A 27230-nucleotide genomic window follows, 5' to 3' on the forward strand; every position below is an offset into this window, starting at 1 on the left:
ATATATTTTATAGCTTCTTTTGTATTAAAATACTCGTTTTTGGGAGTCGCTGGTTTTGCTATTTCTAAGAACATCATCCTAACCCAGAACTTCCCCTACTACACAACTCACCTGCACGTGCTGTCCCTTATCGGAGAATAGTGGCACATATTGTTCCGCCTTTTTTAATAAATGTCCCTGCAACAGAAAAAGTTGCAAATAAATTAATTTTTTTTTTCTGGTCTGACTTTATTTGAATTAAAAATATTTAGATTTATATCGTCTTAGCGACATTTTGAGAAAAAAAAAATCGAGATGAGTTTTGGTCCATATTGCCCAGCACTAATACTGACACAAAAAAGGTTCAGACTCTAACACCAAAAATATTAAAACCTATATTTTCATTGATTAGGAAGCATGACAAGGTAACCAAGAGATAGGAAATAAATTAGATAATTGATTTTTGTTTTTAGTGTGTTTTACAGCTCATTTAGGACCTGTTATTACAACAGACGCTAACTGAACGCTAACGCAACAGGAAGGTTAAATTTTATCAGAGGAATGCTGTCTTAAATTACAATTAATCACAATTACGAATAACTGTTCATGCATTTCTGTTTACAAAGATCAGCATGTCGACATGATCCGGGCTTATTTTTGTGCGCATTGTTGCAAACAATTGTCCAGCATCTGACAGCAAAGAGGGCAGCGAGACCCCAGGGATGCACAGGTAGTGTTTAGCCAGCTTGGCCAGTTTAGGAAACCTGGGTGCGTTGACCCTCCACCAGTCCAGAGGGTTAATGTCCAGAGAGGGAGCGATGTCCCTCAGGTAGTAATCCACCTGAGCCTCGGTGTCTGTGGCATAGGATGAGCTGTAGTTGTCCCCCAGGAGCAGCATCATGGTGTTCTTGGTGTCACTTTTCATTTGCGATGGAGGTAAAGCCACGCGACTCATGTCCGGCGTGACCAGGATCTCCTGCTGTTCGTCCTTTGCCACCACAGCATCATTCACCCCGTCTGACGCCGACACCAGCTCATGCAGTTTGACTTTTGCTGCCAGTCTCCCAGGCGCGGACAGGAAACTGAGATGTTTGTGCCGAGGGTCCAACATGGAGGCTATCAGAGCAGGTTTAGAGGCCAAATCAGCAGAGTCAACCTGCAGATATAGAAAACATTAGGGATTGGTTCAGCAGCAAACGTCAATCTACTAGGGCTATGCAATATATCGAGATTCAAGATACTGTATATCATATCGAGATTTCTATTTTGGTGATATGGAAAATCACAATATTACCTGTATCAATATATTTTCATTTTATAACTTATTTTGTATTAAAATGCTGATTTTAGGAGTCCCAGCTTTCACCACTTCTCAGAAAAGCACAGTTGGATGGATTACTCAGTGTTTACTGACCCAGACTACAGAACTCACTCACACGTGCTGTCCCTTAGAGGAGAAAAAGATAAAAGTGGCACATATTGTGCAGCTGTTTGTTATTCAATGTGCCTGTGTGGACATTTTGCACCAGCAAATTTAACCAAGAAGTCTTTTTGTAAGACGTTAAAATGATCGAGATTTATATCGTTTGTCGCCATTTTGAGAGAAAAATATCGATATGAGTTTTGGTCCATATTCCCCAGCCCTACAATTAACACAACACAATTACATTAGATTAAATGTTTGGTTTACCTCCATGAGATTTCCGAGTGCCTTTTGAACTTTAATCTTAAATTCTGACACTTGCTCAACATCGTTTTCTTTTGGCACCAGATGAGTCTGAATGAGGCTGAACGTGATTGGATAAATGTTGGAGATGGACACCTCTGCTTCAGCAGATATGACCGTCGTTGCCCATTTCAGCGTCGCCAGCACGGGGGTGAAATTTTCTATGACTTGCCAGCAGTTGTCTTCGATCTCCAGAGTCTCGACTTGATGTCTGTTGGTGACGGTGCGGTCAGAGAGCACGGCTTTAATCGCCCAACGCTGCTCAAGCAACCGCTCAAACATATCGCACACTGTGTCCCACCTGGCCTTGCTGGACTGAATAAGCCCGTGCTGTGGCAGGCACATCTGGGCCTGCTTCTGCTTTAATGCATTACTGGCCTCCATGTTGTGGTTAAAGTGGTTGACCAGTTTTCCAGCGGCCGTGATGATGCGGAGCAGATCCTCGCTGAGGCCTTCACTGACTGCGAGCTGAAGTGTTGTTGCAAAGCATGTAGCGTAATCCCAGGTGACTCTGGCACACTGGTGGTGGCCGGACAGACTCATCTCCTTGTTGTTGTGAACGCACACAGTTACTTTCCCGGAGACCCCCCAGGTGTGCACAGTGCTGAGCAGCCCCTCCGTCATTGTGTTCACCGTCAGGGTGTCACCAGATTTTAGCTTGTGGGTCACGAGCACAGCAGACCTTCCCTGCCAATCTTCTGTTATGAATGAACACGACACTGTGATGTACCTCTGGTATTGGTCAGCTGACCAGAAATCAGCAGTGAGGGCCACTTTATCCACTCCACTCAGCTTCAGCATAAGCTCCTCCACCTTCTCCTGGAAGTGACCCTCAATAATACGTGTGATGTGACCTACAGATGGCATTTTGTAGTTCTGCACAGTCCGTCCCAGTAGCTCTCTGAATCCCTCTCCGTTCACCACAGCGATGGGAAGCAGGTCCTTCTCTATCATCCTGGAGATGAGCTCTGTCACCTCAGAGTGCGTGGTTTCTTGCACGCCCTCACCAGGCATGGCGTCCGGGTGTTTGTTCTTGATGTGATACATCATGGTGGTGGTGCTGCTCCTGTATTTGAGTTTAGTATCACACATGGTGCAGTGGACCTCGTCATCAATTTGGACGAACACGTCCCACACAGAGCTTCGCTTGGGCCGCCTCCTGTCCCCGTAGTCCCGCTCCTGGGAGCCGGAGCCCATGTTTACGTTCGGGGACATGACGGTTACCTGCATGATGTCCGAGTTGGACACGCTGTGGAAGTCGCTCGCGGCGATCACCGGTTTTTCGTCCACCTCGAGCGGCGCTGCGGAGCGCGCGTGGCGGCTCATGTGGTTCATCATGGAGCTCGTGGCCCCCTGGCAGTACTTCAGGACGGCGTCGCACTTTGTGCAGCGGACAAAGTCTCCGTCCTGCACGAAGCAGTCCCACACGGTGCTGTGCCTCCTCCTGGTGCGCCCCATGCGGGGACCCAGTGACGACCACAAAGCAAAGCGATCAGCCTGTTTAAACGCACGGATTACTAACAGACGCCTTTAACCAACGACCTGTGCACGACTAAAAACACTTTAAACCAAATGGAACCGTCTCTTTGTCACTAAACAGGCATGCAGATATTCCAGAGTCCTGCCTGCGCTACGTTGGGGCGACGGTTGATGACGTCATCAAGAAAGGAAGTGAGGTAAACACAACTGAACAAATAATTCAGAATCAGAAAACAACTTTATTTATCCCCGTGGGGTAGAAAGGCAAAGAGCGGCATACACACAAAATTAAAGAAAAAATAATAAAAAAAATGAAAACACCACCAATAATAATAATTATACACACGCAGAAAACTAGGAGGTTGTGAGGTAAGCTGGATAACAAGGTGCAAATGAATAAGGTGCCAAATTATTGCAATTAAATTACATTACTACATATTACTATGTACATATACCAATACTACATATTTAACCAGTTAATGATCACAGAAAAATTACATATTCATAAATTAAATTTACTTAAAAAAAAAAAAAAAAAAAAACGCATTTAAATTATTTTTGTTAGCATTACAGCAATACACGAAATCCATTGGGCTTTCATTAAACCCCAAAGCTGTAAAAAATATTGACTACTTACATTAAACATATATGTATATATACAAATATGTTAAAATATGTATACAGTATAGTAATTCCTGTGTTTTGTACACCTGGCATTAAAAAAAAGGTATTTTCTTCATACAATTTTTTTCATGTTCCTATTAAATGTTTCCATTTAGTGTGTTATTAAAAACACAAAACCAAAATGAAAGAATATTTATAAAATAAATAAAATCACTTGTATAATGCCTGTAATTTTTTTATTATTCAAAAATATTTGGAAAAAACAAAGGACGAATTATACAGAAACAATGGGTGACAAAATGAATTAGTAAGTCAATTATGAGGAGAATTAAATAAATGAGCTTTGAACAGTATTAATGCTTTGCCCAAATTTAGACGTGCTAATATTTTTTGAAAACATGTTTATATCTTAAATTTCCTGTGTACAGACTGTTCTATTTTGTGCATCATCTTTGCATAACAAGTTAAGAAATAAAACATAGGATAGGAATATTAGGTGAAAGAATGTCATGATTTAATGATTTGCATTTAATTTTAGAATGTCATGAATTTGTTTTTGTTTTGCATTGTACTTGCAGAGTGACACTTTTAGCACTTAAAATAATCAACATTAGTCTTATTTATGTTACTGTTTATTTTATATTCACTTGGGAGGAAAATTGCTTTGAATAGAATACACCTTTATTGTATTGATCCCCAGAGGGGAAATTCACATTTGCAGCAACATAATATAGGAGCAGACATTAAGAACAAGGTAAATACTAGCATAGGATTATAGAGCAACAAGTAGGACATACATAAGTTAGAAAAACAACAGCAGCTGAAAGAAAAACATCAAATTTGCAAATCCAGAGTATATGTGTGTATATATATATATATATATATGTGTGTGTTCAGAGTTAGTCATATAGAACATGGTTATTTTTTAAACTTTTTTTATTTATTTATTTTTTTCCTTTCCAAAAATATTGTCCCATGTCATCTTGTCTCCTGACAAGATTAGGAGTGTTGTCCCACTCCTAATGACAAAATATTAGAACTACCAAAAGAGGGCGTTATAAGCCCTTCTAAATACAGTGTATTTTTCTGACTTGTGTTCTGGTCTCCAGGTGCCCAGTACTGGAGAAGAGGAGAGTTTAGTTGTAGTTCAGGCATTTGATGACCTGAGTAGGAAACTTTGGGCTCTTGAAGACCTCCCACTCTCCATCACTTCAGTACAAGGAGCCCACCCTGCTCTCAGATACACACAGGTAAAGTTTTCAGTGCTGTAGGCTGAAAACTGAACTCAACATTATTTTTGTTCACATCATTGTTGTACTTCATGCGTGCCCTACAGGTTTTCCCACCTGTGCCTCTGAAGCTGGACTTTTCCTACTTTGACAGAGAGAAAAAGTCCAAATCTCTTGTACCATCTAAAGACAAGCCGTGCCCTGTTTACATCACCCCAATCACAGGTTAGTGATGGAAGGGCATACGCTGGTCGCTTTTCATTTTCTTGTTTAATACACACTCATGGAGTCGTTATGCACTTACTGATTTTATAATTTCTTCGATTATCTTTTCTACATGTATTTCTACAAATTGAAATGGAGAGTTAATCAGTGACTCTGTCCTTGCAGTGATCTGTCACATGGAGGGTAGTGGGAAGTGGCCACATGACCGCTTCGCTATTCGCCACATCAGAGCCGCCTTCCACATTCGGATGGGAGAGTTGCTGAAAAAGCACCATAACTACTCATACAAGCCCTGCCCCACACACCTGGATGTCTGGAAGGTAGAGTAGCGAGGTTATGAACATTTGAAGCACTTTGACCTGTTTGACTTTGATAAAGAAGCATTATTGTTTTTATTTTTATCTTTTGGAACAAGAAAATAAATTGATCCAAGTAGACTTGCTTATGTTTGGCTTGGAGTTTTTCTTTAAGATGTTCTACATTTCATATGAAGTTGCGTTGACCTGATAGCTCATTATGACGGAGGATATTCCATTGGTGTTAAAGTCAAGTTGTGTCTTGCCTTGACTACAGGACGGCTTGGCCTTTCGAATCCAGGTGGCTTACCATCGTGAGCCGCAGGTACTGAGAGAGAGTTTAACTGCAGAAGGGATGTTGGTTGTAAGGGACAACGAGGAGGCTCAGGCTCTAGAAATGGCCACCATTCACAAGCCTCTACTCACTAGCACTTTACATGGGTAAGAAAGAATTACTCACTCTGTTATAAATGAGTTTTAGACAAAGTAGTTTAGTTTTAATTCCATTGTTGCCTCATAATCTAGTCTGGATTTTTTCAGTTTTAACCTCTTCAGCCTTCGTGACTCTCACGGGTCTAAATGTTGTAAAGATTGAATGAAATCTCACATTCTGTATTTCTCTAATCTTAAGAAACTCAGACAAAACTGTAGCCAACCCAAAGTCCGAACAAAAGACCACACCAACACACCACAGCAAAAAAGTCGACAACTCAGCAAACTCTGCCTTTTTCAGTCCTATGCTTCACACAATAAACACAGAGCTGTATAACAAGATACTACGTGAAACTACAGGTCGAGCTGAATTCACTGATATGCAGGTCTGGGATGTTACATACCAAAACAATGCCACAAAATCAGAAAATACACAGTAGAAAAAGTCAGCATTGATGACAAATTGTGTCTTACCTTTGTTTTTTTTATCAAAAGTTGCTCCAGTGTGCGTAAAACTCAATATTTTGATAAAACTTTGGCACAGTTGTGGCAAAGTGGGCTTTCCACATGAACTTTGTTTTTTACAAAAACGTGTATCTTTGGTTTATTGCTTATTATTATCACCAAACTTGCTGCAGTTGATGTCCATACATTAGTTCAATAATATCTGCTTTTGTAGCCTTCCCTACTGAGAATTGGCTTTATATTTGATGCAAATAACTAGTTTTTTTTGGGACGTATTAAATACAAATACAGATTTCTGTATTTAAAACATGATTTATTGTCACTCAGTTTCATACTGTATATTTTCAATATTTCACATCTGTAACTACTAAGGGTCCTACTTCAATCTGAACAAAAATTAGCCATGTAGGTCATGTAGAATCTTAAAACAAACATTATACGTTATGGGTATGTGATTTTTGTGACTGGGGCTTATTAGGATGAATGTAACTCCTCTTCTTGTGCTTTGTAGGCTTCAGCAGCAGAACCCGTGTTTTGGAGCTGTATGTCGTCTGGCCAAACGCTGGCTGGCGGCTCAGCTCTTCAGTGATGACATCACGGAGGACACAGCCGACCTGCTGGTGGCGTCGCTCTTCCTGCAGCCTGCACCGTTCACTCCTCCAGGGTATACCTCAGCGCCGCTTTATTTTCCGTCATGTTCTTCCCGAAAACACAGTCACCCCTGTTGTTTTGTTCAGTAGGTCATGTGATTGCATTTCTCTGTCCTCCTCAGATCTCCTCAGGTGGGCTTCCTCCGTTTCCTTTGTCTGCTCTCCACCTTTGATTGGAGGAACAACCCGTTGGTCGTTAACCTCAACAACCAGCTCACAGGCAAACACACTTTTTCCTTGAGTGTGACACAAACAAATCCCCCACCACCACACCGACCTCTTTTTATTCCCACACCCAACATACTTTAACATCTTCCTCTCCATCACGTGTAGGCACGGACTACACAGAGATCAAGAATGCTTTCATGGCCTCCAGGGAGTCTCTGCCCGTCATGTTTATCGCTACGCCTAAAGACACCAAACAGTCTATGTGGACCAAACGAGCCCCAAGCATTCAGGTGTGGACACACAGATATCAACACACATGGATTACATTTAATGGTTTGGCTTTAATTATTAAGTTTAGAAAAGGAATATATATATATATATATATATATTTTATTTTTTACAAGAATTACAGTTTTTACATCAAAGCTATATAGCAGTGTCAAATAATTACTCTTGTTTAATAGTGTTTTAAATTATAATTCCAATAAGTCATCTTTGTTGAAATATTTGTTAAGGTTTTGTTTATTCAGCCACGGTTTTTCAGGAAATGTCGTCTCCTGACATGTTTCAACTACCAGTCTTCCTCAGAGGTGATATGATGAGAGAACTCGTAGGGACACATGTCAACATGTCGGGAGATAAAATTTCCTGAAAAACTTTGTCTCAATAAACAAAACCTTAACATGTTTTAAATTATAAACAGCGGTGGAGAAAAGAGTTGCATGTTCTCGGATGCAAACAGTCACACAGTTTCCCAATCCTGGAGCCTCTCCTCAGTGCACACTGGTCTCCTGGATCACACTGTAACGATGGGTTAAAAAAAACATCACTATCTACGTTTGGAAAAGAAAATGTGCGATTTTGAGTAGATAACCAAAAAATCTTTGCACTACGTACCACAGGCAGGTAGCCGTACTTTTTCCTTATAGGAGGAATCTGATTGTTCTGCAGTCGTTCCAATACATCATGTAAATTATTGATCTGAAAAGGCACAACGTACACATTTGATCAACACGTGACCACGAAAAATGGAGCTATAAAGCTGATTAAAATCACTATTCAGCATAAGATGCAAGCTGCATTTTCATTGGACCGTCAACCTACCAGTTGCTGCTCATCGCTGTCCTCTGATGTTGTGAAGTATGTTAAATATTTCCTCTTGTATTCTTCTGAGTGCACCTGAGCGTAGCTGTGGATGAGTCCACTGGCACACAGCAGTGCACAGAACAGAAGCATAGAGCAGCCTCTCATGGTGCGTAGCTGACCCAGATAAGTTTCCTCTGCTCACTAACAACACTCCCCTTTACAAGCCCAACTTGGATGGGGAACGTGTTCCAGCATCCTCTATTATAACTGCCGTAAACAGGAAGTCTATGACGTGGTGACTCCCACGTCACGTTGCCTTCATTTCACTGCAAACAATCACTACTGCAAAGATTGTTCTAGTTACACTTTTCCTTTGAGAAGTGTTTATAAAGGAGATAACAGTGTTGTTATTTAAAGGTGTCATTATCGGATTAGGACCAATTTGTATGACATTCAGATATTGCCCTGTACCTGAACTGAACCTGTTTGGGATGTGCTGGAATGTTGCAAAAAAAATGTTAGAATATTTACCAATATGAAGATTTCAGTGTTGAAGAAAAATGTGATAAAGTTGATAAAAGTGACCACACGATGTAGGCATCCCCACATGACCACACAACAGATGCCATGATCAAATCACAATGATGCCTGACCAATGCTGAACCAATATGGAACATGAAAATATGGAAGTCCTTCAGTATCTCAGCATCAAACAACAAATCAGAACAAGTTTTATTGAGACTCCACAACTTAGATCATATGCTTTATTTAGTAAATTTCCCAAACTGGTTCCAATATGTGAACAGTAGAAGAAAACATTCAGATGGACAGAAATCAAAAACCTTAAAATCAGTATGGGGTCGGATTCCAAAAATGCTGATTCGGACTTCCTAATAGACCCTTTGATTGTTTGTAAACATTGTGACGTATTTTGTTGGGCGGGGCTTAGCCTGGAGGCAAATCACCATAGATATATATAAATACAAGATGACTTACCCGTGCTGTTAGACAATGGGGAGCAACGTGGCAGCCATCTTTCCTCAGACAGCGAGCCTCACTCATTACATCAATGTCAATGGTGCATGTACTATGAAATTTGGCTTTAAAAAACCCTAACTTGCTCAATTTTCAAACGGCAAGCGGCAATTTCAACATATACAAGAATTCTATGTCATACCCACCTATAATGAGGTTTGTAATAAGGCAAACCGTTTGTAAATCTGTCAATATTTCATTGCGTTAAAGGTATTTATGTTTAAGCTGATCACTCACCTTCCAGCAGCTACCGTAGTGCGTGTCAGAACATCAGTTGTTTGAGGTAAGATGGCTATCGTTGAGCTACGCTGGAGAATCCCGCTTGCGTCATCTATTGTTTATATATCTATGCTTTAGCCAGCGGCGTTTCCTGTTTTTGCCTCCAGCCATTAAGTGGTCTATAATTGTACAAGTTAATCTTCTCTGGTGTGTAGTTCTATCAGTTTCCCTCGAAGACCACTAGGGGGCAGCTGGAAAGATGTTTTTTTTTTTCTTTTTCTTCTTTTTTTGCATTTCGTAAATTCAGAACCGTCACCAATATCACCTCTTACACACTTTGGTGATCTTATTTAACTGTGTCATAAACTGCTTGGACAGAAAAAAGGAAGTCTGCCAGGGTTCCCGCGGGGTCTTAAAAAGTCTTAAAAGCATTGAATTTATGAATTGGGAAATAATACCTTAAAAAGACTTGAAAAAGTCTGGAATTTTGATATCTGGGTCTTGAAATTTGTGCAGTAACTACAGGTATCACATTTACCTCTCTAAAGTTTCCATTTGTCAACCACTATTATTTTGATTAAATAACGTAATAGCCTAAATAAACAGTGGCGGAACCAATAATTGAGAACGCAACGCCGCCCGTACCCGAACACTTCACTTTGCGACAGACTGACCTAAACTTCTCTCTCTACGTCCTCTCGTCAACGTCGACTGGGACGCACATCGCATGTAGACCCACTTCATGCTGAGGTTATGGGGAAATGTAAATTTAATGAAGCGTGGCAAGATAAACAAGCATTTTGTCACTGGTTAAAACCGGTGGACAACAACGTATTTGAGGCTTTTTGTACAGTATGCAAAAAAAAGATTCAGCTTGGTAACATGGGTGTGAAGGCTTTGGAGTCTCATGCCAAGTCAGGTAAGCACATCAACTCTATCAAAGCTAAGGAGAAGACACTTTCCATCGACGGAGTGTTTCAACCTGCTAACGTTAGCCAGCTAACTGTTAACGCGCCTGAAGCAGAAGATAGCGTTAACCAACCAGCTGCTTGCGCTAGCACAGCCCCTCCAGTTACGACCGCTAACGGTAGAGTGGATCTGCGCACAACTTTTGGATTCACACCTACAATGAAAGCAGAGGTGTTGTGGACTCTTAACACCATCGCCAAACATCAGTCCTACAATGGAAATGAGGGTATTTCAGAGCTTTTCAAAAGCATGTTCCCTGATTCCGACATCGCTACCACGTTTACTTGTGGGTCCGACAAAACGGCATACATAGCCAAGTTTGGTTTAGCGGTTCACATCAAAGAGGAATTGGTGTCCAAAGTAAACAAATCGCCGTTCGTTCTTATGTTCGACGAGAGCCTCAACGAGACAACAAAAAACAAACAGCTGGATGTGCATGTTCGCTTCTGGGACGAGGGACAGGTTCAGTCCAGATACCTGGGCTCCCAGTTTATGGGACATTCCACTGCACAAGACCTGCTGTCACATCTCAAAGTAAGCATAACCTTTTTTATTCTAAATGTTTCTCAATCTATATTGATATAATTTTGTGGGCACACATCGTCCTGTAAAAGCAATGTCACATGACCAATTATGTACTTGCCTTAACAATGTTTATTTTTTATGTTTATGTACTTGGCAGACACTTTTATCCAAAGCAACATATAAAATACATAAAAAACAATCACTATAAAAATTCTAATAACTTATGGAAAGAATAATGTTGGTACAAGTAGAATACATAAATGGTCGTCTGTAAGGTTCCTAATCAGTCCTTTTTCATAGCACAGATGCACAAGTGAACAGATGTGTCATGTACTCTAAAAATGTTGGAATTGATTCAGTAAATTTTTTTGGTCTTTTGAAAATCTAAAATATAACTGACCCAAGTATACAACTGTGCTTATAGTATAATGATGTGTAGTACTAGTATAGTGTGTGTGTGTGTGTGTGTGTGTGTGTGTGTGTGTGTGTGTGTGTGTGTGTGTGTGTGTGTGTGTGTGTGTGTGTGTGTGTTTGTGTGTCTAACAATGTGTGCTGCTCATCTTGAGTAATCAAATGCAACCCTTTTTAAGGAATGTATGGACAAACTGGACCTCAGACACTTGGTGTCCATTTCAATGGATGGGCCCAGTGTGAACTGGAAACTCTTCGACATTTTCCAGAAAGATCAATCTGAGCAGTACGGAGGTGAGGAGTTTATAATGCCATTACTGTGTGTGTGAGTATGTATATGACCCATTTGTAATTATAAAAATTAATTTTATTTGTTGTGCACTTTTACATTGAATAAACTATTTAAACGTGCTACAGAGCATTGCTACATAGAATTTGTTTTTTTAATATCAAGTTTCCAATGAAACCTTCAGGTGTTCAGCTCATTTGTGTGGGGAGCTGTGGCTTACACACGCTACACAACGCATTCAAGTGTGGGTTCAGTGCATGGCAGCTGGACAAGTTGCTGAGAGCAATGCACACATTGTTTCACAATGTGCCTGCCAGGAGAGAGGATTACATCACCATAACCAAGTCCAGTGTGTTCCCCCTGTCTTTCTGTGCCCATCGTTGGGTAGAAAACCTTCCGGTTGTGGAGAGAGCCTTGGCTGTCTGGCCATCACTTCTCCTGTACATGGAAGCTGTGAAAACAAAGAGACTCTCCAACCCTGGGACAGGTAGGCCCTTCTTAAATGCTGTGAATAGGTCTGTGACTGTGTCCTAATCAGTGGTGGAAAGAGTACTGAAAATCTGTACTCTAGTACAAGTACTGTTACTTTGCTAAAATATTTCTCAGAGTAAAAGTACTGGTGTTAGAGAAATACTCCAGTAAAAGTCCAAAGTAATCAGAGTTAGGGCTGGGCGATATATCGAATATACTCGATATATCGCAGCTTGTAGTCTGTGCGGTGTTGAAAATGACCATACCGTTAAACTCGCGGACTTTTTTTTTTTTTTTTTTTTAAATATCTTAGTGGCATTATGCACAAAAGGTGCACTTAAATTTAGTGTTGTTTTGAAATGTCATCTTAATGACAATATGCACAAAAGGGCACTATTTGTTTTAAAATATTGTAGTGGCATTATGTACAAAAAGTGCACTTTAATTTTGTGTTTTGAAATGCCATGTGAGTTGCATCCTGCACTAATGTCTTGTTTTGAAATGTCTCTGTGACAATTTTGCACAGAACGTGCACTTTCTGTTGACAATTTTATGTTTGAGCCACTCACTGTTTAATAAATACAGTTATGTCAACTTTGACTTAGTTGTGATATCCCCTTTTTTGCATGAAAGTTTAAAATTGGCATATATTAATGCAGTATGATCAAGAATGTTTTAATGTAGACATATAGAATCATCATACTGGTGTGATTTTGTGCATCAAAGTGTTAATTCAAGGGTAATGCAAAATATCGAGATATATATCGTGTATCGTGACATGGCCTAAAAATATCGCCCAGCCCTAATCAGAGTATTAGTTCCTTTTAACGGTTGATGTCACCGTCACTTCTCCAGACTAGGGCTGGAAATTGTGTGTTTTCCTTTACCAAAAGTTAAAACACCAACAATCTATTCATCATTAATCATTGATAAGATACAAAACAAGTGTTTTTCTCTCATTTTTCCCTCATTTGAAGTTTTTGTTTCCTTATTCAGTAAATGTCTCCGGCAGACAAAAAACTAAATGACATGAGGAGCCGCGACTATTGATTAAATATCCATGAATCCATTTTAACTGGTTAAATTCTTCATTCAGAATCAATGAAAGATCAATCATTAACGTCCATTTTTTGTTTGGTTTTGTTTTCCGTCCTCATGACCCGGTTTTCATCGGCTTGTTTGCTATCAGATCACCTTACTGGCTACAAAAATGCAGATAAAAGCTTTGGATAGGAATTAAAATTGGACTCAGTACTCAACTATGATTTTAAAAGTAACTTAGTAGATTACATGGATTAATGAATACTTAAGTACAAGTAAAACTACAGACTTGAAAATCTACTCATAAAAGTACAACTACCCCCAAAAAACTACTTAATTACAGTGATCTGAGTATTTGTAATTAATTACTTCCACCTCTGGTCCTAATCCTGGTGTTGGTATGGCCTTGTCATAGTTTTTGTAATATGGCTAAGTTGAAATTCTCCTGCCTCTCTGTCTGTCTGTCTCTTTCTCAGCATCCTATGACACAGTTGCAGCAGCCATAAAGGATCCACTCATCTTGGCCAAATTGCAGTTCTACGCAGCACTTGCCAGGACCTTCACTCCCTTCTTGAAAAAATATCAGACAGATAATCCTGTGCTCCCATTCCTCCCCAAGGATCTCACCGAGTTGATGATGGTGATAATTTACATAACGTTATAATAACCACTGATTGGGCTCAGTTGATACATTTTAACAACATGGGGTTTGTGGTTAGGATGTCTAGAAATAGTGGCTACATTGTGCATCATCATCAGACAATTTGATGTTGGTGATTAATGTGCCACACCCGACATTTCTGTGTTTGTCTGTTGACAGAGTCTACTCAGACGTTTCATAAAGAGAGAAGTCCTCCACGATATCACTGCCCTGCAGCTGACCAAACTGGATGTTACAGACAAGACCATCTGGCTCAGCCCACAAGACATCAGCATTGGTCTAGGTGCAGAGTCGGTCCTTAAGGTAGTGTGATGTTTTCAAAAGATCGTTTAACAAATGGTTAGGCTGAACCAGGTCAGTGAAGACATGTTCTATATTCATGGCTAATTTCTCTGTAGAGCATCAAAGGTGCAGAGCTCAGGGTGCTAGAGTTCAAGAGAGAGTGCATGCAGGGACTGTGTAACATCATCAGGAAAGTGCAGGACAAGAGCCCCCTCAAGTATCTGACTGTTAGGCAGTTGGTGTGCCTGGATCCGTCAGTAATGTACAGAGAACCCGAAAGATGCAGGAATCACATGAAAGGGCTGGTTCAGAGGTTTCTTCAGGATAAACAGCTAACTGATACTTCTGCAGGTAGGAATAAGAGGCAAATTATAGACTTCACAAGAATTTATCCTCAATCTGATTTGCTGGTAATGCCCAATGATTTATCAATGTTTTTCTCTATTTTTTCTCATCTGTTTTGTCATAGGGGACGTCATACTGCAGCAGTTTGACAGTCTCCTGTCCTTGGAGAGCAGGAGTGAGGACTTCCTCTCCTTTCCTCCCATGCAGAAGAGGCTGGACGTCTTCCTGTGCAGTGCCATGGAGCCTTATCCAGAGCTGTGGGCCTTCTGCAAGAAGCTGCTCATCCTCTCCCACGGCCAAGCTACGGTTGAACGTGGATTCTCCATCAATAAAGAGGTTGAGTCAGATAACTTGAAGGAGGACACTGTGGTCACACGGAGACTGGTGTGTGACTACATCATACAACATGGAGGTGTTACCCAGGTAAGATGACCCCTGCCTGGACTAGTAATATGTTGTTGACTTAAAAGTTGATAGAATCAACATACATAGTTGGTCTCTTGAGTTTGTCACTGACTCTGGTTCTCTTTTCTCAACCCGATACCCAGGTTCCACTCAGTAAACAGCTACTGGCAAGTGTAGCAAGAGCTAGGACAAGGTATCGTATCCATCTTGAGACCAATAGAAAGAACAAGGAGGCAAAAGACCAGGCTCTCAAGAGGAAGGAGGCAGAGGACTGTCTTCAGGAGTTGAAGGTGAAGCGAAGATGCATACAGGAGGTATCTGAGGGTCTGGCTAGGGATGCGGACAGGCTGGCTGAGGAGGCTGAAGCGAAGGCAGGGAGCAAAATGACTGACCTGATCACCAGGTCCAACATCCTGCGGAGAGGCCATAAGGAGAAGTTGGCAGAAATGGCTCTCCTTGATAAAGAGATCACTGCTAAGAGTGCAGAACTTAGGGGTTGATTGTGTGATCGTAATCTTATTTATTGTTGAGTTTATTTTAATTGTGTATTGCTCAAGAGTGTACTCCCCATATTCCCAGCATGGAATAAGTAGATTGGTTAATGTTAGCAATGTTAAAAAAACAACTTAACTGTGTTAAGCAATCTTTTTTTTTTTTGTGGTCTGCTGAAAATTTCTTTGGTTTTTCACACCTCTGTTTGGCTTGTTGTCTGTGGTCTGTGCTGTGGTGTTGTAGCGTAAGTAGGCCTACTCACTATTATGCTGCAATATTACATAATTCTTCCGTAATGCTTTACGCAGTCCACATTTTCACATTTGTTTGAGAAATAAATGATCAAACAAAAAAAAGTGTTTTTCTTTGCCGGTAGGTCTGTGAAATATGCCGTGAAATAGGTATTAAATTTTTATATAAATGGTCTTAAAAAGGACTTAAAAAGACTTGAATTTGACTTGAAGAAACCTGTAGGAACCCTGGTCTGCTGATGCATTTTCACAGAAAATTCCTGGATGTTGTAACATCAGCCTTTATCCACCACAGGAAACCTTTTGTTAAGCTCAAATTAAAAAAAAAAAAAGAACAACAACAAAAGAAGCTCTGCACATATGAGCAAAGTTATACCTATGTAAGTACTTTACGGAGACCCCAAACTTTCCTAGATAGAAGGAACTGGTGGAACACTTTGTTTGGCTGCAGCGTTCCAACATGCTGTCATTGACAGGTGTATGATGGCTATTGCATGTGTAAAATAAGCTCTCTGTACAGATGCTGCAGCGTGTGATGGTGGTGGCTGCAGAGAGTCTGAAAGTACTGGAGCTCCAGCTGATGGATGGCACCCAGATACAAGATGTCAGGGTTAGTTAAATATTTTCTTGTTTTTGGGTTTTAAAAAGTGTTGCTACGTAGTTTTTTTGTTATTCCCGCTTTAGCAACAAAAATGATAAATGTGATGTGGTAACATGTGCCTTTATCTTTGTGCAGGTGGTCCTGCGTCCCCCCCTGGATGCCTACGATGCTCTGATCCACATGAACACAAACCAGGTTCCTCTGCTTTGCCATGCTGTGGATCCTCCTGGTGTCAACTTCAAGAGGGGCGTCATCACAGGAAACGCCAAGGCTTCTTCAGGAGTTCTCCCAGTCATCGACTACAACCCTGTGTCTCTCTACCTCACAGAGCTCAGAGTGAGTCTCAGCGCACACAATAAAGTGTGATGCTGACACAGATATGTGAAGTGCTGTGTAGGAAGATTTGTTTAAAGTAGATTTCATCACATGAGTTAGATTGGATCAGATATTCTGTAACCATCTGGTGGGAGAAATGACTAAGAAAAGAAAAGTCCAGTTTAGGAAATGTTTTGTTCTCATCTTAATTATTGTTGAGCAGATTTTTGGGGAATTTTTCCCTCAAATTTTGTTTAGTCATGTTTAATACAGTTTATCTCATCCCCACAGCGCCCCCTGCTGCTATTCATTTTACTGTTGCGTGGTTATACTGACTCTGAGGGGTTATTATTGTATAAAACATTTTTTTTAAATCCTTTATTTAAAGGAGCATAGGGCAGGATTTAGAAATCAGACCTCATATTGACGCCACGGTCGTTAGTGTAATTGCAGCCATCAGCCAAACCACCGCGGAAACGCACATCAACTCATAACCACTGGAGCTGATAAGATACTGTAACTAATGGATGGATACCCGACCAAACCCTGATGGGACTCGATGGCACCAGACAGATATTTAGAACTGGTGGTCGTGTTTGGTCACTTAGTGTTGTTTGCGTGCAGCGTTCTTTCTTTCCTGTAGTCGTGTAAAATGCAGCTTCAACTCTAAGAGTAGGATTCCAGTGCAGGGAGAATGGAGCAGAGAAGGACAATTATTAGGAATACGTCATTAAAACATTCCTTTTTCTGCCCAATAACATGGATTATCCTTATCTTTGATACATGGATTATGTAAATAGATCTGATGGGTCTCTTGCGTGCACTGTGCCCCTGTTTGTGTTTCACTTTTGCTTGTTAGCCGTGCGCTGATCTGATGTTGACATTAACAGTTGTGTGTTGATAAAGTTGGTGCTTACCACAAACATATGTCATTTCTTTTTCAAAAAATGGAAGTTTTCACTGTTGGGTCGCACTCGGATGAGAAAATGCGGCCCGATCCACACTTTAACTGTGATACGGTTATTTAATTACTCGCCGTTCATGTGACCGTTTACTGGGAGACCTGTGCACATGCCTCTGCATTCATCTGTGGAACCAAACAGTAGTTTTGTCCACCTTGCTTGTCTACTTCCAGTCTCCAATTCATCTTTTTTCATCCTGCTTTATTTCCGGTATTCAAGCCGTCAAGAACGTGCACTAGCGTAACTTGACGTCACCATCAGCGTCATTTGACTTCACGTCTGCAGAACTGTGCGAGAGATTTATACCTGGAACAGCAGTACAAAATGCATCACAGTCTGTTCAAGGCAATAGGGAGAAATGTGTATGGGCTCATTCTCTTTGGTTGTGAGTGCTTCATCACTCATTAGCATTAAAAGACTTCAAATGAATGTTTATTTTTTCCTGCCCTAAAGAAGAAAAAATGATTTAAAAATGCTCTGTCTTACTTCATGTGCTAATGACCTCAGGCTTTGTAGTCAAAGCTGAGAACGCAGTGAGATAACCAGGTGATGAGATCTACTGTCGAGTTTACGTCTGACATCTAAGTTACTTAAGTTTTAAAGTTCACTGACTCTTTTTCTGTGTTTTACTCCCAGGATGCATTTGGAGACCTCGCACTGTTTTTCTGTGATCCATTTGGTGGAACAGTGATTGCAGTGTTATGGAAACCAAAAGCTTTCATCAAAGCACCCTTTAAGGTAAAAACAAAAAGCATTGAATTATTTAAATGTACATGTATAAAGATATCAGACTGTGAACATTGAGTAATGTTTGGTGTGTCAGACTTCACAGGCGTCTGCTCGCAGCGTGGAGGTGACCGGGGACGAAGCGAAGACCTTTCCTAATGTTTCAGCCATTCTGGAAGACTTCAGGATTTTAGGGAAAGGCTTGGTGAAATCAGTGGAAGCAAAAACTGAAAAGTGGTCTTTTTAAACTCACAAATTCTTATTTTCTGTACTGCCAACATCATTGTGCTTTTTGGTGCAACATTTTAAATAAATACATGCCTCCTTAAGTAAATTGTTCTATTTTCTTTTTGACTGTCAATGATGAACTGAAGCTTCAATAAAATAAAATTTTAGCACCGTTCTGTTGAAAAATGTGTTATGGATTGAAGAGACAAAATTCTCCTGAATTTGAAATGATTTATCCCTTCATGGTAGAGAATTTGGCTTTTGTTGGAGGAAATTGACATGTTTTTTGGGGGAAGTTAATCCTTAATTTCTAGGGAAAAAAGATATTAAAGGCTGTCATGAGAAATATGAAATGGTGTTGATGTGTCAGTGAGTCAGTGCTGTGTGGTTTTGTGCATGACAATGCATGAAATTGAGATTTATCTGCCAAAATATTTGACAGCTCCTTTATGAAAACATTATAAATCCTTTTATCCTGCCTGTTCACCTCCAGTTTCATGTCATTGAATCATCCTGTAATTTCCATGGAAGTGCTTTTGTTTGCCAATGCAATTGTAGGAGAAAAAACACAGTTCCACCCTTTACTGTTTACTGCCGAGTCTGGACAAGTGATTCCTATTACTTCCGCAACAATCTATTGGTCAAGAGCTACATTTTAAGTTTTCCCAACTAGTGAGAACTGTAAAAAACTAGTTCTGATAAATTACGGCCAGGCCCGTGGAATGTCTCTGCGCCGAATGGCACGTACCACGTTCCCGAGAATTCAGTGAAATGACTCAGTTCCACCGATTAAAACAAATGAAATTGTGCGACGTAAAATTGAAATCTATGTTGTATTGCCTTTGAAGCGATATATCACACGACTATGTTCCGATAAATTTAGAAATTACCGGAAAATGGGGTGGGCCCTGATCGCTGCACCCGCCCCCCCCCCCCCCCCTTTTTTTTTTTTTTTTTTTAGAGGAGCTTGACATTCGCTCATAGAATATCAATGTCAAATTACAGCCCGATTCAACAGAAGAGTAGTTGTTTGAAAAATGGGGTCCCCATTCATATATTGGTATGTGTCAATGATTTGGTACCACCAACTGTTGCAATATTTGACAAACAAATAAATGGGAAATCAACTTTTTTATTATTATTTTGGGGGCCTCTTGGGTCCCAAATCAAAAATCGGGCTCTGAGCGTCGATACGTACTCACCCATAGATTATGCCTGAATATTTGTTATGTGATCCGTACTAAGGGTTCCTTAGACACTGATTTTAGAGCAGTGTTTCTCAAATAGGGGTATGGAACTACATACCCCCTCTCTCATGAGAGAGAGAAGGGGTATGCGCTGAATGGGCGCCTGCCGGCTGCCCCTTCGGCGCGGCTCTGGCCGTCTGCTCGGCGTGGGCCTTGGATCCTCTGCTGGGGTCTCGGGCGGGGGGCTCTCTGGGCCATCCCCTCGGGGGGTTCGGTGTGGGTGGGTGGAGGGATGCTGGCGGGGGGGTTGGGGTCGGTGGCGAGATGCGCTGGGTGTTCGGCTGCTTGGGGTTTCCTCGGATGTGTGTGTGGGGGGCGGTGGCTGCCTCTCGGCGTGGGATTTCGGGGGCGTCTAGGGGGCTGCTCGGCCGTGGGGGGGTGGCCTGGGGCTCCTTGGCCCCCGCTCTTTCTGCTAGCCTGGCTGCATCTGTGGGCCCGGGGCAGTTCCTGGGTTTGCGGTAGCGGTTTTTGCACATATACTGGTCTACGACGCACTGACACACCTTGGGATGTGGGATAAAACTCATACTGGGCTTAACTTTAGACACGTTAATCCCAAATATCTGCTTTAGGTACTACCACTCACTCATTCCCCCTGTCCACAGCCACCACCATTATAGCTAAGCTTCACACTTGTCACCATACTCGCCTGATTACACAACATAATGTTCTACAACTTCACATCTCACCCTCACTGTAAAATAATCTATTCTTCCTCACCCTTCTATTTGCTACCTTGAGTCTCTCCTCCCTGCTCCCTTTCCCCTCCCCCTCCACCTTGGTGTAACACTGCTCTCCCTTTTTATATCCTTCCTATCATAAAAGATTTCTTAGGGGGGGCTGGTGATGGTCACAATTAAGCAATAAAATAAATCAATTTATTTTATTGCAATAACAAAACATGCATTGCTGTCTCATAATGATTGCACTTCTTGTAGTGTTGACCTTTGACAGCATGTGCAGACAAGAAAAAAAAAAAAAGCTTTACAGTTGTTATAGTAATCTGAGCAAAAATGTTGTAGATGGCCTGGGATGTACTTGGATTCAGAAATAAGAGAAAGCAGGTACTTGAGCCAAAAAAAAGTTTGAGAAGGATGTTTTAGAGGAAGTGATGTCGTTTCTCTGTTTTCTGCCTGTGCTTGTTCTGACCACAGTGTGAACTCACCAAGTGAAGGACACCTGATACGTATGCGATGCAAATGGTCGACTCTAATGTTCAGTATGGAAGCCAAAGCTTGGGCTAATTGTGGGTTGTCCTCTGCATAAAAGCATGTTCTGTTCTTTGAGGTTATTTTCAGGGCAATGGTTCACGTTTGTCAAAGTAGATTGTATTCAGATTACACAGCCAGCTGCAAGGTTAAGGGGTTCGTGTATTTGAATGCAGAGCTTGCATGTTCTCCTTAGGAATGCATTTTATTTTCAAGCTGGTATGGTGTGATGGATGGAATGATGAATCAGTGCTTAACAAATTCAACTAAACAATTGAAATCATTGATTGTTCTAAAAATGTTATATTTGATCTACATTCCAATTTTATATTGTAAGCAAAGCAGGACTTAAAAGCTTTTGGAACTCAGTTTTAATAATCATTTCTCAAAAAAAAAATTATTCTGTAGAAATTTTGTGTATAAAGCTTAGATTAAACCAGTGGTTCTTAAACTCTTTCTGTTGCGCCCGCTTTGAAAAATGTAAAACTTTCAACAAAATCTGAAAAAATGTAACGTTAAGTGAAAATTGTGACTATTCTTTAAAAAAAAAAAAAAAAAAACTTAAAATGTGCAATCACATATTTTATAACAGTAATTGAGTGCAAAGAAAAACATTCGGAAAGGCCGTTCTTGCCCCCAGTTTGGGAATCACTGGATTAAATGGTGGTACAATACAGCTGTTCCTCCTGATGATGTGGATTAATGTTCAACTTCCGCTATAAGTAACGAATACTCATTTAGCTGCCAATGAACCCAAACAAGTGGACAGAAAAAAAAAAGAAGTTTATTCCAGTCATAGTCAAGGATTTAGTTTTGGAGTTTTTCTTAGTTGCGTGACAAAGCCTGTTTCACCAGGTGAGATTTGGGGAATAAATAGTTGAGGTGCAGGTAAAGGTTTGCGATCAGGCAGGGAAGCCTCTATATTTGTTGACCTGTTGTGTTCCGCACACAAGTCACAAATCAGTCTCTATCTGATCTGTTACTAAACAGTGCAAGTCTGAACAAAATAACACATAAAAATTGCATTCTAACTGACGCATTAAGTTGTCATGACATTTGTGTGTTTACTGTTTATGTGTCTGCAGCTGTGAGCTGAAAACACATGTCCTGATTGCAACATGGAGTAATTATAGGGAAAGTGGAACATGATGTGGAAAAGTGGAGAAAGCTTTAGTCTGCCGGAAACATTTGTTAGCGTGACACTAACAGGTAATGGCACGGAGAATTCAAACATTTGAAATCATTTGTTCTACAAGGTTAAAAGGGTGATAGGCTACTCTCGAGCTACAGTACATTGTCTGTTAGGAGGGTTATTTAAATAAATCTGATAAATAAAGGTTTCAGAGTCAGATAAACAGGTGAGCTGTGTGAGGTTATTTACAACAAGTTACATGAAGAAAGCATTTAGATTTATTATTAAATTACTTCAGTGATATGGGGCGGCGATTGTAAAGTTGCGCATTTAGCAAAAAAAAAAAAAACATGTTTAAAAAACATATACGTGGATTTACAACAATATTTGTGAAAAATGTCTTTTTTTCTCGAAAATGATAATGTCAATGTTAAATCTAAATTTGGAATCTAAATCCTAAAACACATTTAAATGTAAATGTTAAATCTAAATCTAAATGTTGAATCTAAATGTTAAATCTAAATGTTAAATCTAAATCTAAATGTTAAATCTAAATCTAAATGTTAAATCTAAATCTAAATGTTAAATCTAAATGATACATTTGAATCCAAATGTTAAATCTAAATGTTACATCTAAATGATACATTTGGATCTAAATGTTAAATCTAAATGTTACATCTAAATGATGCATTTGGATCTAAATGTTAAATGTTAAATCTAAATGATACATCTAAATGATTCATTTGGATCTAATTGTTAAATCTAAATGATACATCTAAATGATACATTTGGATCTAAATGTTAAATCTAAATGTTATATCTAAATGTTAAATGTAAATGTCACGGGTGAAACTAAATATTTACCTAATATGCAAATTCACCAGAAGTATCAAAATAAAAGCTCAATAACGCAAACGATTTGACATTGACACAATTCTGCGTGAAAAAAAATCATAAATTTCACAAATATTGCTGTAAATCTGGTCAAAAATTGAATCAAAAAATTCACATGTTTATTTTAAACGTGGTTTGTTGCTACATGTTGCAAAAAGTCGCTGTTTATTTTAGCATGCGCAACTTTACAGTACGCACCCCATACAGTGAATATTGTAAATTCCTATTTAATTGCACTAGAATTTAAGCATGAAGAAGCCATTAAGATATATTTCTATTTTTCTATGTGTCCTTGTCAGTTTGACACAGACTGTCTGTTTCCCATTCTGATAGTTTAGCCACATGTCTGCAGTCTTATTAGGCTCTTTGGTTATCCGTCTATTTACCCTCTCCATATCCATGTTTGTGAACACATTGTAACAGCTCATGTTTTCACAAAATCTAAACTAATTATACAGTAACATCAACTGTTACTCTCCTCATCATTGTCTATAGACTATCACGTACAGAGATATCAGGGGGTTTATTGAGTCTAGGGAACACTGAAGCAGACATTTGCTCAAGAACGTTCTTGGGAAAAGGAGGGAAAAGTGCAACATTTTCCCAGCAGGAAGGTTAACAGCAGTATTAGTGCACCATTAGTCACTGACGTTATGACGTAACATGAGCTGTGTCATGCATTTTAAACTGACATGTGTTTCACCGATGTTGTGGGAACTGTTGTTTGGTGTGCAGGTAAAAGACTGGAGGTGCTGGTCACACAACTACAGTATCTACTGTATTTTATTCTGGTGGCTGTAAGTCAGTAGATCTGAGTTGGTTATCTTACATTTTAATGTCCGTGGTCAGATTCACAACAAATTAAGACTGTATGTGTTGATTTAACAAAATCCCAGTGATTAAACAGGGTCTATCTGTTTAACCACGACTGTAGTTACAATATTTTAAAAGTAGTAATAGAGGAAATACTAAAGCTATTTATTTAGTGATACGTGCAGGAACATGTCGCTATTAAAAATGATGTAATTTTGGACAGAAAACAGCCTGGGTTCAGTTTAAACTTGTATTAAGGTGGTTTGCAGTAATTTAAATTAAGCTCTCCTATGTCCTGACATGCTGGTTTGTTAAATAATTTGTGTTATTGGATGAATAATTTTGGATATGTGTTTGTTGATACCAGGATCCCTCATTATCAATATTGGGGGTGTTTTTTTTTTAAATTATTATTGGATAAAAACGTATATCTCAGTGCTATCAGCTGGTTTGAATTCAGGTACTTGTTGTTTATTTGTGTATTTAGTCTTTACTGTTTCCTCCAGCTCTAGTGCAGTGAGAGCCTTGTCAAAGTTTTGTTTTTGTGTGTAAATAAAAAATAAAATAAAAATCATAATCACTGTTTCATAGCACATAATCTTGTTAAAATGCCAATGCACTTCAACATGTGTTTTTGATGTCTTTTGCTCATGCAGCTCTGCAGAAACTCTGATAACGAGCTAGCACCTAGCATCCTGTGTTTAATGCTTACTGTTCAATGCTAAACTCCAAAGAATTTTACCATGTATCACTGGATTATAGAGACAATTTTTTGGAACTTTGATAATATGATTGGTATGTTGTTTAGGGATGGCTGCACTTAACAATAGCTCAAGAATGTTTTTTTTGGAAAAAGAAGGAAAATTTCAAAATTTTTCACAGCAAACGCAAGGTCAACAGCAGTATTATGCTGCGTTCAGAACGGACGGCGTGCACATCTTAGAAAAATGTTTTCCCCATATTCGTTTCATATCTCATCGTCTGAAGCAAATATAAAAAAGGCGCCAACCGGACTCCCTATCTTTTCACCATCAACTATGGAGGACCCCAGTAGAATCGCTGCTCTTTTGCTTCTGTGGAAGCTGAAATGCCATCAAAACGCTCGACACCAGCGTTCCTGGATTCACCAGGTTAACTAGCGACGCATCCAACTCGCTTATTCTCCTCAATGACAACTGTGAACTGTGTCATAGAGCTCCGGGTGGTCACGCATTATTTTCTACTCCATGCTAAAATGGGTGAAAAGACCAGTTTCCGCGTTGACGGGCTGACGTCATGGACAACAAGGACTCAGATTGGCTTTCGCACTTGCGCGTCTTGCAAAACATTCGCTGGAGTTCAATATTTTCAACTCAAGCGAATGACGAATGTTACGGAACAATGGGAGCGGGCATGCCCACGGCCAACGCTCTTGCCCCGCGAATCAAACTCCGCCAACCAACAGGAGAAGAATTCGCCTTTTGCCGCTTCTTCCCATTGACTTTGTATGTAATCTGGTTGCGGTGAGAATGAAACGTTAGGATACCATGTGTTATTGAAGTTATAATGTGACATTAGCTGTACCATGCATTGTGGAGCAACAAGATTCCCACTGGGAACAGGATAGGAAAAAAAACATCAAAAACAATCAACCAACAAACACACTGTGAGCAAGCACTTCTTAAATAGTGCTGGGAGGGTAATCATGGAAATGGGATTCATCTGCAACAGCACAAAGGGACAGAGATCAACATGTACACTCGGCACTTACAGTAAGTGAAGACAGGGGGTGCAATACACCAGAAGGAATTCTGGAAACACTGCCAGGGAATAAAGGAATATATTGATAATACAAGAACATGAGTACCTTGTTTTAGTCTTTTAGTGAGGTTACGTCAAAAGTAATTGATGAATTTTGACAAAAGTCGAACCAAAGATGAATCTTTAGTACTCTTGTTGTAATTCTGCTTTAGCTGTGTTATCAGGCTCTCCTGAGCTCTCTACTGTGCTCATTGCAACAGTAAGATCTAATGTAAGATGATTATTAATGTATTTCTGATGTTTTGGACTGTGGTTTTTGCCATGAAACCAAATTCATGAAATACGTTGTAAAATTAGTCACTCAGTCCATCAACAGTTACTCAGTCTTTTCCCAGTAAAAACAATATGCTCTAATAATATGTCTCTTTTATTTTGTCTGCCTGGCCGGTGGCAACATGTGGAACTGGGCTGTTTATCTGTGGCCTATCAATCTTTCTGCACTTGTCCTCACTTCAGCACCTGATGGAAAACAACTGGCACATCTGCAAAACACACTGATTGTATGGCCGTCAGTAACAGAATAATCATTGTAAACCAACAATATGGGTTTTCTCAAGATGAAGTAACTTTTACTTTGAGTACTATTAAATTGAGCTACTTTGACTGACTTGTACTTGTAGTTGAGTGCAATTTCAATCAAGAAACAGTACTTCTACTTGAGTAGCCTACACCAGTACTCTTTACACTTCTGCTTATCGGTTTTCAGAGCTGTGCTATTACAAGAAACAGTTTGAAACCATGTGTTGGTTAAAAAAAAGTGCAGCTGCTTTGGTGTTTCAGAAGTGATTCCACATGAATCTGCAGATCAACAGAAGTAAAAGGGTTACACAGTGGTGCAGTGTGTGTCTTTGAAAAATGAAATTAGATGTATGTACAGTAAAAAATGAGTTAATGAGCTAATTTGGCTAACCAAAACAATGAGCCAACACAGCATATCATTTACATCTGTTAACCACACTTGACAGACTCCCGAGCCTTGCACTTTGGTGAGGATAAACATGTTCAGACTCTCAGCACTGTGCACTTAAATGGTAATCGCAAACAGTTGATAATTGTCCCGTTTGGAGTACAAAAACCTGCCCTACTGCTTTTTAAAATGTGCTTATTCTTGGATAAGGTTTCAGCATTTTCAATTGCTCAAAAGTAATTGAGTCAATTGAATAAATAAAGTGAATTTTTCTCTTTATTTATCAGAAAAATGCCAGTTCTCCTTACTTTAAAAGGTTCTCCAACAATTCCCAGTTGACACAGTGTATACGTGCAGCACATAGAAATGTTAAAATACAGACAATAAAGCCACACACTAGGTCTCAGCTACCACTTCAATGCACTACACTTTCTTTGGGTTGATTCATTGACTTTAAACTACATCAGCACTCTCATATTTTTAACATCCTGTCAGCTTCCACCCTATTATAAAGTTGCGCAACCTCGTGACTGACGTATATTAAAGAGAATGACGCAGATAGCCTGGGGGGGTCTCTGGTTATGAAAGTGTTTCAATGAACTATGTTTAAATTGCTGAGGCATCGTTTTAGATGGGTTCTGA

At 39.9% G+C, this 27230-nt stretch overlaps 4 protein-coding genes across 6 annotated transcripts in view; 2 read left to right on the forward strand and 2 right to left on the reverse strand.

The window, feature by feature from the left end:
• nol6 (nucleolar protein 6 (RNA-associated)) overlaps window positions 1-18675 on the forward strand; it is a 32918-nt gene extending 14243 nt beyond the window's left edge. For all 3 annotated transcript variants that reach the window (XM_028456695.1, XM_028456696.1, XM_028456697.1), the window contains exons 19-30: window positions 3306-3381; window positions 4918-5058; window positions 5145-5262; window positions 5428-5582; window positions 5836-5999; window positions 6967-7119; window positions 7228-7325; window positions 7439-7563; window positions 16276-16365; window positions 16492-16692; window positions 18270-18371; window positions 18457-18675. In XM_028456695.1, coding sequence (XP_028312496.1) covers window positions 3306-3381; window positions 4918-5058; window positions 5145-5262; window positions 5428-5582; window positions 5836-5999; window positions 6967-7119; window positions 7228-7325; window positions 7439-7563; window positions 16276-16365; window positions 16492-16692; window positions 18270-18371; window positions 18457-18606 — 1573 coding nt within the window. In that variant the 3' untranslated portion in view covers window positions 18607-18675. The remainder of the gene's footprint in view (window positions 1-3305; window positions 3382-4917; window positions 5059-5144; window positions 5263-5427; window positions 5583-5835; window positions 6000-6966; window positions 7120-7227; window positions 7326-7438; window positions 7564-16275; window positions 16366-16491; window positions 16693-18269; window positions 18372-18456) is intronic.
• LOC114469319 (zinc finger BED domain-containing protein 1-like) lies at window positions 385-3357 on the reverse strand. The gene is made up of 2 exons (XM_028456699.1): window positions 1670-3357; window positions 385-1135 (listed from the first exon to the last, which is right to left on the reverse strand). The coding sequence occupies exons 1-2, from the start codon at window positions 3161-3163 to the stop codon at window positions 584-586; spliced, it is 2046 nt and encodes a 681-aa protein (XP_028312500.1). The 5' UTR covers window positions 3164-3357; the 3' UTR covers window positions 385-583.
• On the reverse strand, window positions 7158-8670 carry LOC114469321 (cocaine- and amphetamine-regulated transcript protein-like). The gene is made up of 3 exons (XM_028456702.1): window positions 8378-8670; window positions 8171-8254; window positions 7158-8074 (listed from the first exon to the last, which is right to left on the reverse strand). The coding sequence occupies exons 1-3, from the start codon at window positions 8522-8524 to the stop codon at window positions 7967-7969; spliced, it is 339 nt and encodes a 112-aa protein (XP_028312503.1). The 5' UTR covers window positions 8525-8670; the 3' UTR covers window positions 7158-7966.
• LOC114469318 (uncharacterized) lies at window positions 9901-15688 on the forward strand. The gene is made up of 8 exons (XM_028456698.1): window positions 9901-11116; window positions 11698-11812; window positions 11992-12294; window positions 13796-13959; window positions 14140-14283; window positions 14379-14613; window positions 14732-15030; window positions 15156-15688. Exons 1-8 carry the CDS (start codon window positions 10367-10369, stop codon window positions 15510-15512), a joined length of 2367 nt encoding a protein of 788 aa, XP_028312499.1. The 5' UTR covers window positions 9901-10366; the 3' UTR covers window positions 15513-15688.
• Window positions 18676-27230: the final 8555 nt, after the last annotated feature.

Source organism: Gouania willdenowi, chromosome 9, assembly GCF_900634775.1.
Source record: "Gouania willdenowi chromosome 9, fGouWil2.1, whole genome shotgun sequence".
NCBI classification, from domain to species: domain Eukaryota; kingdom Metazoa; phylum Chordata; class Actinopteri; order Blenniiformes; family Gobiesocidae; genus Gouania; species Gouania willdenowi.

Bases quoted from the DNA above. Each gene is read 5' to 3' on its own strand.
- LOC114469319 (XM_028456699.1), bottom strand. From the start codon at position 3,163: ATGGGGCGCACCAGGAGGAGGCACAGCACCGTGTGGGACTGCTTCGTG. The intron at 1,136-1,669 runs GTAAACCAAACA...CTATATCTGCAG, and splicing joins CACTCGGAAATCTCATGGAG to GTTGACTCTGCTGATTTGGC.
- LOC114469321 (XM_028456702.1), bottom strand. From the start codon at position 8,524: ATGAGAGGCTGCTCTATGCTTCTGTTCTGTGCACTGCTGTGTGCCAGT. The intron at 8,255-8,377 runs GTAGGTTGACGG...GTGCCTTTTCAG, and splicing joins ACAGCGATGAGCAGCAACTG to ATCAATAATTTACATGATGT. The intron at 8,075-8,170 runs GTACGTAGTGCA...CCATCGTTACAG, and splicing joins AGTACGGCTACCTGCCTGTG to TGTGATCCAGGAGACCAGTG.
- LOC114469318 (XM_028456698.1), top strand. From the start codon at position 10,367: ATGGGGAAATGTAAATTTAATGAAGCGTGGCAAGATAAACAAGCATTT. The intron at 12,295-13,795 runs GTAGGCCCTTCT...TCTCTTTCTCAG, and splicing joins ACTCTCCAACCCTGGGACAG to CATCCTATGACACAGTTGCA. The intron at 14,614-14,731 runs GTAGGAATAAGA...GTTTTGTCATAG, and splicing joins GCTAACTGATACTTCTGCAG to GGGACGTCATACTGCAGCAG.